Genomic DNA, 8,650 nt, shown 5'->3' on the forward strand with positions numbered 1-8,650 from the left:
AAGATTTTCTTCCAGGATATGACAGCCTTCTCTGTTGAGTGGAGTCTCTCTCTGGAGTCGCCATCTTGCTTCTCCGAAGGGAGGGGTAATCTAACAAGCATTTTTGAGTAAGGAATAGTATGCAGTGGTAACATATATATACAAATAGAGTATGCATCACAAACTGAGATAGGCATTTCACTTTAACCATCAATGTCAGGATTACATCCATTACAGTTTCCCCCCTTGAAATGTCTATTTGAGTCTGTCCCTATTGATCCTAGCTCATCTGTCCTCATGTGCCTTGGAACTCTTTTGATGCCGCACGTTAGACAGGTGATTACTAATTAATCAACTCCCTTGCCACGGTCTTTGCACATGGGAAGTCAGATGCTCTCCCTATAGCCCTATGGATCATAGTGTGGGGTGGGAAGTGTCTGTAATGGGGTACATTGTTCTTCATAGTCTTCATCACATCCCATACCACCCTCAAAGCAGTGGGAAGGTAGAGAGATTAAATGGTACAATAAAGTCTAGGATGTTAAAAATGTCCCAGGAAACACGGATGAGCTGGCCAGACAGTCTACCTATTGCTTTGTTTAGTGTCAGGTACACTCCCTCAGGAAACCATGGTCTATCACCCTATGAGATACTGTTTGGCTCGGCCCCTAGACTAGGGTGTTACTTTCCACAACAGTTACAACTTCAATCTGATGTATTGACTGATTATGTAACTGCTTTATCTCGTGAATTAACCCGTATCCATGCGAAAGTATTTTCTTCCATTCCAGATCCTGAACTAGATACAGGAACACACAAGCTGGTTCCCGGTGACTGGGTGTTGATAAAGAGATTCGTACGAAAAACCCCTCTTGAACCCAGATATGATGGTCCCTTCCAAGTTCTCCTGATAACGGCTACATCAGTGAAAATGGCTGGGAAGAACACCTGGATACACGCCTCCCACTGTAAGAGAGTCCCCGTACCTGAGGACGTGGACGAGGACAGATCATGATCTTGTATATCCTTTTTCTGTTGGGTACAACCAGAGCACAACATGCAGCCATTACTGAGAAAAATGGAGAAGTCACTTTCTGGTATAACTCCTCTGATACCCATGTAGCCACATTTGACTTCCATGCATGTAAGGTGCTCCCATGTCCCGAACGTAGTAGCAGATGGGAATGGCATGAGAAAGGACACGGAGAAGGCTATATCTGTGTCACCAAGGGGTCATGGGGAAAGAACTGTGACTACTGGGGAGCAGCAGCTTGGAACACAGGGACTCCCTGGGGATATCAACCTCAACCAGCTTATGATAGCAAGGATAGCCTAGGAGAGCCCTTGTTGACCCGTCTCACCCTCCACAAGCCAGGGCCTAGTATGACACTTATTCTAAACATACGGAACCCGAGTCCCTCTGATCGGGGTGAGTACGTGTTGGGATGGTGGTTTGGAGGAGGTTACAAGGGTCATAGAGGGTCTTTCCGATTAGAAGATATGTGTGACAACAATGAATGGCTCCCATCGAATCCTTTAAAGCCTCATGTACAGACTTTGGGAGACATGGTTGCAATAGCAGATCCCACCTTTGAAGATACAATGGCAGCCGAGACAGGTTTTTCGGAGATCAACTTTTGGCTAGAGTGGATGAGATATAGTGCTAATAAGCACAATAGGACCAACTGCTACGTCTGTGGCAGTGCCAGACCGCATTTAGGTACAGTCCCACTGAACATACCTGAAAAAGCTGAAGAGTGTTTTCTAAGCCTCTTCACCAACACATCCACTGATTACTCAGCTTGTGAGAAATGGAAGGTGGAGTATCCTATCAATACCAGGGCCCCAAGATCTAAAGAAACTATTACAATCTACCCTGGGAATTATACCTGTCATGCCAATCATGCAGGGAAAGGTAGGAACTTAGGTAATTTTCCAAAAGGTTACTGTGCCTCTTACAGTCGTATTCCAGCTAATATGGTACAGAACCAAAGGCAATCCCTAGGAGATGTGTACTGGGTGTGTGGAGACATGCACATAAGAACCAGGTTAGAGGGGGAATGGAGAGGAGAGTGCGCCTTGGCGAAGGCCATCATGCCTCTGCACATTCTAACAGAAAGTACTTTTGACACACACACCAACCCGACTCCGGGAAAGAGGATGAAACGGGAAGTTCTCCCTGGAAGCTTTGATCCTCATGTGTACATAGATGCCATCGGAGTTCCAAGGGGGGTCCCCGATGAATACAAGGCCCGAGACCAGGTTAAGGCTGGTTTTGAATCTTTAATCCCCATAATAACGGTTAATAAGAATGTGGACTGGATAAACTATATATATTATAACCAACAAAGGTTTGTTAACTACACCAAGGATGCATTCCAGGGGATAGCTGAACAACTAGAAGCCACTTCCCAAATGACCTTCCAAAATCGGATGACTCTGGATATGATGTTAGCAGAGAAAGGGGGAGTCTGTACCATGATAGATAAGACCAGTACCTGTTGTACCTTTATCCCAGACAACACCGGTCCAAATGGTAAGGTCACATTAGCACTTAAGAAATTAGAGAACCTATCAGTTGAACTAAAGAAAAATTCAGGGGTCACAGACCCATGGGATCAATATTTTAACTGGATGAGTGGGTGGCAGAAAGTTCTGGCACAGATAGGAATGACTGTGTTAATCATCCTAATTCTCCTTGCTTTAGTGGTCTGCTGTGTACTCCCATGTTTGAGGAAGTTTATGGAAAAGGCAATAGACCAAACCACCCCCACATTCGTAAATCAGCAGGATTCCCTTCAGAATTTCAAAGTTGGTGAGGGCTTCTGGAGACAGTAGGAAAGGATCGGTCTTCAGGGCATCATACAGGGGTCGCATCAGTAGGGATGCTTCTGGAATCCAGGAACAGCGGTAGGAGATCAGTCCCAGGAAAGCATGGAGGGATCTCTGACCCCTTGGCACTGGAATGGCCTTGATTGCGGCAACTCGTTCTTGGGTGAGATGTCTTGTGCCTTCTGAGATGCAGTGACCAAGAAAAATCACTGTACCTTTGCACCACTGGATTTTGTGTTTTGAGGCTTTACAGCCTTGTTCGGCTAGGTAACAAAGGAGGCTCTCAGAGCGAGTCACTGCCTCACCTTAATGACAAGGCCATTTTTTGCGATACTATTCAATATTCTATTCCAGGGGAATATTGTCTTGTATTTGTTAGTTACAAGACCCTTGTATTTTTGTGTATGTTTTACACACACAGTGAGTTTTTTTACACATTCTATAGCACAGCGCACTTAATTTTATTTTCAATTTTTTGCCATACAGCACTGCGTTACTTTAACGGACAATAGCACAGTAGTGCGACGCTTTTCACAAAGAAAATTGATGTTCTTCCACCCCCCCCCCCCCCCCACAAATAGAGCTTTCTTTTGGTGGTATTTGATCACCTCTGCAGTTTTTATTTTTTGCACTATAAACAAAAAAAAAAAGCAACAATTCTGCAAAAAAACAATATTTTTTTTTTCCGGGTAAAAACACTCCCAATAAAATTGTTTTAAAAATAAATGTTTCCTGACAGACTCCATGGCAGCACACGTATGGGTAGACTCCGCCTCCTCTCCTACCCTATAGAACCCCACTCCCATAAATTTTTGCTCCTTTTTTGTCATCCTCCTGCAAGAGAAGTTTAACCTTATAGGATGCGTTTCTTAAATACCTGGTGGTGTGTGGCTTCCTAGGATGATGCCTCTTCTATATTAGTCCAGCAATCTCAGTTTTATCTGGGTGGACCCGGGCAATAAAAATATGATGCTGGAAGATGCCATAAATCCTGAATGAGAGGTGGGCTGCATCGCTGGCCAAACATCCTTGCTACTAGCAGGAGGCCCTTATGCCCTAATGCACACGCCGGTCTCCAGTTGAGGAGTGTTCCAGGTTCTTCTGACGGTACTGGTGGTAATGTATTGATCATTTTGTATTCTTGTCTGCTTACTTCCTGGTTTGGTATGGCGGCTGGAGCGCTCCTGCGTTCCAGACCACCGCTCTGGGCTCCTACCCCGTATTCCCTGGCTTCCAATTGGGTGTTTAGGGCGAAGCTTGGCTCCCCGCAGTGGTTTGCGCATGCGCGCACCGTATTTCCGGTCCTCTATGATGCGGCGGCGTCATGGGGGCGTGGTTTTGCGGTTCCCGAGAAATTTAAACAGCTGTCAGAGCTGTTATCCTTGGGATGTCTGTGGGCTTTGCGGCGGCCTCCCCACGCTGTGTCTCTGCCTGTGTTGGGTAAGTCCTGTGCTGGGTCAGTCCTTCATGGAAGGGGGAGGGGGGGCGGCAGTGGGGAAGGTAGGATTAGGTTCTTACTCTCTTCCTATTGCAGGTTATTTTGCTCTGATCTGCAATGGATTCCACACCACCCCCCTGGTGGCCAGTCCCTGCGCAACAGGTGAGTTAATTGTTTTAACCCTTGCCTGATTGCCGGCTGGTTTACTGTAGCCTGAGTTTTCTTTCCCCTATGTGTCTTTCAGCCCATTTAGGTCTGACCAAAGCCCTGTTTCTGGATCCAAGGATAGGTCACCTTCAATCCACCATCATGCATCATCCAAATCCCGGCGCCATAGGTCCAGGTCCAGATCCAGGCGCCTTGAGGATAATCCAGGCTCAGCTAGCCTCCGGCCTTCCCGCCATTCTGACCGCCCCACACACAAATCCTGTTGGGGCTGCAGGGCTGATGTCCCTGAAGACAGGTCCCTATGTAACGCCTGCTATTCCCGGGCGATCAAGGAAAAACAGGGCTCAGACCAGCCAGTGGAAACTCTGGTCAGGCGGATCGTTCAAGAATCCCTTAGGGATTGGGATCTTAGTCAGCTGTCTGGTCATACATCTGATACGCCAGGCCCCCTCCCAAGGGAGGAATTAGAGCCGGGTACTTCCCAACCAAGTCATTTCTCGGAGGATTCTTCGGGAAGTGAAAATGACCTGGAGGACCAAAACACAGGTTTTGAATTTGCCATGGTCCCACCGCTAGTGAAAGCGGTAAAAGAGGCACTAAAGTGGGAAGATCAGGCGGATTCTCCAGTAAAACAGAGGAAGTATTTCAAACACCTCAAAAAAGAACGAGCTCACTTCCCTTTTCTGGGCGAGCTGGGAGAAATCATCACGGACGAATGGGAAGGAGTTGAAAGAAAGAACTCCCTGTCGTCCAAAATCTCCAGGTTGTATCCTTTCAAGAGTGAAACATCTTGATTCGGCACCTACGATAGACGCAGCCTTAATGAGGTTGGTAAAACATGTCACCCTACCGTTGGAAGATTCTGTCTCCTTCAAGGATGGTCTGGATAGGCAAATTGATACAGATCTTAAAAAGATCTATTTGTCAGCAGGTATAGCCTGTAAACCGGCCTTGGCTCTAGCAGCCACGTCCAAGGCCATGGAGGCCTGGGTAGACAATGTGGAGGCCACACTGCAGAGTGTCTCTGAGGAAGTGGCCAGAAGCTCGACCGTCCAAGAGTTAAGGCTGGCGACGGCTTTTTTGGGGGAGGCCTCCATTGATATTATCCGCCTGGTGGTGCGGGTCATGCTGTCCTCTGTCACGGCCAAACGTGCCCTGTGGTTGTGTCCTTGGCTGGCCAACCCTGCCTCCAAACAGGCTTGGTGCAGGATTCCCTTTGAGGGTACATCCCTTTTTGGCAACAAGCTGGACAGTGCTATTACCCGTGCCACTGATGGCAAATCGGGGTTCCTTCCTCAGGATCACCGTCTGCTAGACCGCAGAAGATTTCAGCACAAATAGAGCTCGGAGCAATCTAGAGAAGCCCGTTTTTACAGGCCTGGTCGAGAGTTCAGAAAGAACTGGAAACGATCTCAGCCTACGGGTCAAAATTTTGCCAAGGGGACATCTTCAGGTGGCCGGGAGGCTACAAAGTCTTTTTGATATCAGGCCTGCCCAGGCGGTGTGAGTAGGTGCTCGCTTGCTTCAGTTTGCACACGTTTGAGCAGCCTTAATCACAGATCAGTGGACCATCAAAACCATTTATCACGGTCACGTCTGGTCCTTCAAAAAAAAAAAAACAGTTCTCCGGTTTATCCCTACGGCTCTACCTCGTGGATTCCCTGATCATCCAGGGCACAGTCATCCTAGTTCCGGTCGAAGAGAGGTTTCAAGGCCTTTATTCACCTCTGTTCATGGTATTGAAGAAAAGCGGCACCTGGAAGCCAGTCATAGATCTGACTCATCTAAATTCCTTCATAAGGAAAGAGGTTCAGGATGGAAACACTCTTTACCATCCGTCAAGTAGTGCAGCCAGAAGATTGGATGATATCTATAGATTTAAAAGATGCCTACTTTCACGTCCCAGTAGCAGCAGAACTGCAAAAGTTTCTTCGCTTCGCTGTGGGTCAAGTGCATCTTCAGTTTACCTGTCTCCCTTTCGGGATTACCACATCACATCGGGTCTTTTCAAAGATCTTACTGGCTATAGTAGCCCTGATCAGATCAAAAGGGATCTGATGGTATCACTATCTGGACGATTTGCTTCTTCTTTTGCAACACCAGGACCAGATTCTGCAACACAGGTCTCAAGTGATCTCCACCCTTCAAGAATTCGGTTGGCTCTTGAACATGGAAAAAAGCCATCTAGAGCCCACAAAATCTTTGGTCTTCCTGGGGGCTCTCTTCAACACCTCCAGAGGCACCATCTCCCTGCCAGTAGAGAAGATTCCAGTGATTCGCAGCAGGATACACTCAGCGCTGTCAACCTCTCATCTTCGGGCTTCTCAGTGCCTAAGAATAATAGGAACTATGGTTTCCACAGCTCCCATGGTAAAGTGGGCACAGTGGAAAATGAGGCCCTTTCAGACGGGTTTTCTCAGACAGTGGAGCTCCGGGAGCCCAGACACTCCTATCCGGATAACACCCTCCATGAGGGAGAGCCTGACTTGGTGGCTTCAATGGGAAAATCTCCTAAATTGCCACTCGATTGTTCCTGTTCCTTGGGTGGTTGTGACGTTGGACGCCAGCAGGACGGGTTGGGGCGTGCACTGCTTGTCGGAAGTGGCCCAGTGCAGGTGGGACTTTCCCACTCTTGGGCTGGTCTCAAATGTCCTGGAGCTTCGGTCAGCGTTTCGCGCCATCCAGGCTTTTCATCACTTGGTGACAGGGGCCTCGGTTCTCCTACGGCTGAACAATATGACAGCAGTAGCATATATAAAGAGACAAGGGGGCACCCACAGTTCCTCTCTTCTGGAAGAGGTGAAACCAATCATGTCATGGGCCCAACGGAATCTTTCCAGCCTGTCAGCTGCCTACCTTCCTGGAGTCCAAAACATCCAGGCAGACTTTCTGTCAAGAACCGATCTAGACAACAACGAATGGTCCCTTTATCCGGAGACCTTTAGGTGGGTCACCTCACTGGGCATCCTCCCGGAGGTAGAACTGTTTGCCTCTCCAAGCAATGCCAAACTGAGGAAGTTCTGCACGAGATGGCGTTATCCACAGGCCTATGTAGATGCTCTGACAGACCACTGGAAGTTCCACAAAGCATATGCTTTTCCCTAAATTCTGGTCATATTTAAATTCCTGCAGACACTCAGGAGAGAAAGAGTAGAGGTCATAGCGATCCTTCCGTTTTGGCCGAGGAGACCTTGGTTTCCTCTATTGTTTCAGTTGAGCTCTCGGGATCCTGTTTCCCTGCCATTCAGGCCGAACCTTCTGTCTCAAGGTCCTGTGCTGCATCCCTGCCCAGTGCAACTACATCTCATGGCATGGTTCTTGAGAGGGAAAGACTGAAGGCCCTTGGTTGTCCAAGCATTGCAATTTCCACAATGTTAAATGCTAGAAGACCAGGCACCAACAAAATTTATGAGAGCATTTGGTCTAGATTTGAGGATTACATGGCTAATGAGTCTGGTTTCATTACTGATCCAAAAATTAATCATGTCCTGGGTTTTCTCCAGTCAGTCCTAGACCTATCCCTAGTGGTTGTCTCCGAGACCAAGTCTCAGCCATCTCTGCCTTCACAGGGACTGCATGGGCAAAACATCCTCTGGTTCGTCAGTTTTTCAGAGGAGCTTCTAGATTGAGACCTCCTAGGAAACCTAGGTTCCCCAAATGGGACCTTCCGCTAGTCCTTGATTTTCTTTCATCAACGGTTTTGGAACATGAAGATTCGTTCTTGTTTAAAAATCTTTCTATGAAGACGGCGTTTCTGGTAGCAATTACATCAGCTAAACGTGTTTCCGAAATCAGTGCTTTGGGTTGTAAAGAACGGTTCCTGACATTCTTCCCTGATCGGGTCGTTCTGGTGCCTATGCTGGGATCCAATCCAAAGGTAACATCAGTCTTTCATGTCAACCAAGAAATTGTTTTACCTACATTCAGATCTCAGGATGACCCGAGTACCCAGCCATTGGATTTGGGTGAACCCTTCAGTTGTACCTGAGGATCACAGCTTCTTTTTGCCAATCAGACCATCTATTCGTTCACTTTTACGAGAAAAACAAGGGGAAGCGTGCTTCTTCCAGATCTATAGCAAGTTGGATAGTTCAGACCATCCAATGGGCATATAGAGCCAAGGGACTGGCTCTTCCGGAGGTGGTGACGGCTCATTCCACCAGAGGGATCTCTACGTCGTGGGCGGCTTCCCTTCATGTCGCACTCCTGGTCCTCGATTAATACCTTCATGTC

General features: G+C 47.6%; 1 protein-coding gene across 1 annotated transcript; it reads left to right on the forward strand.

The window, feature by feature from the left end:
- Nucleotides 1-990: 990 nt before the first annotated feature.
- LOC309550507 (uncharacterized protein) lies at nt 991-5,211 on the forward strand (the record flags this gene model as incomplete). Its single annotated transcript, XM_082250871.1, is given in 5 exon segments — nt 991-1,986; nt 1,988-2,012; nt 2,153-2,813; nt 4,346-4,411; nt 4,494-5,211. Coding segments are annotated over 5 exon segments (2,466 nt in total).
- Between the last annotated feature and the right edge of the window lie 3,439 nt (nt 5,212-8,650).

This window comes from Pelophylax lessonae (genome assembly GCF_965119305.1).
Source record: "Pelophylax lessonae genome assembly, chromosome: 3".
Lineage (NCBI taxonomy): Eukaryota > Metazoa > Chordata > Amphibia > Anura > Ranidae > Pelophylax > Pelophylax lessonae.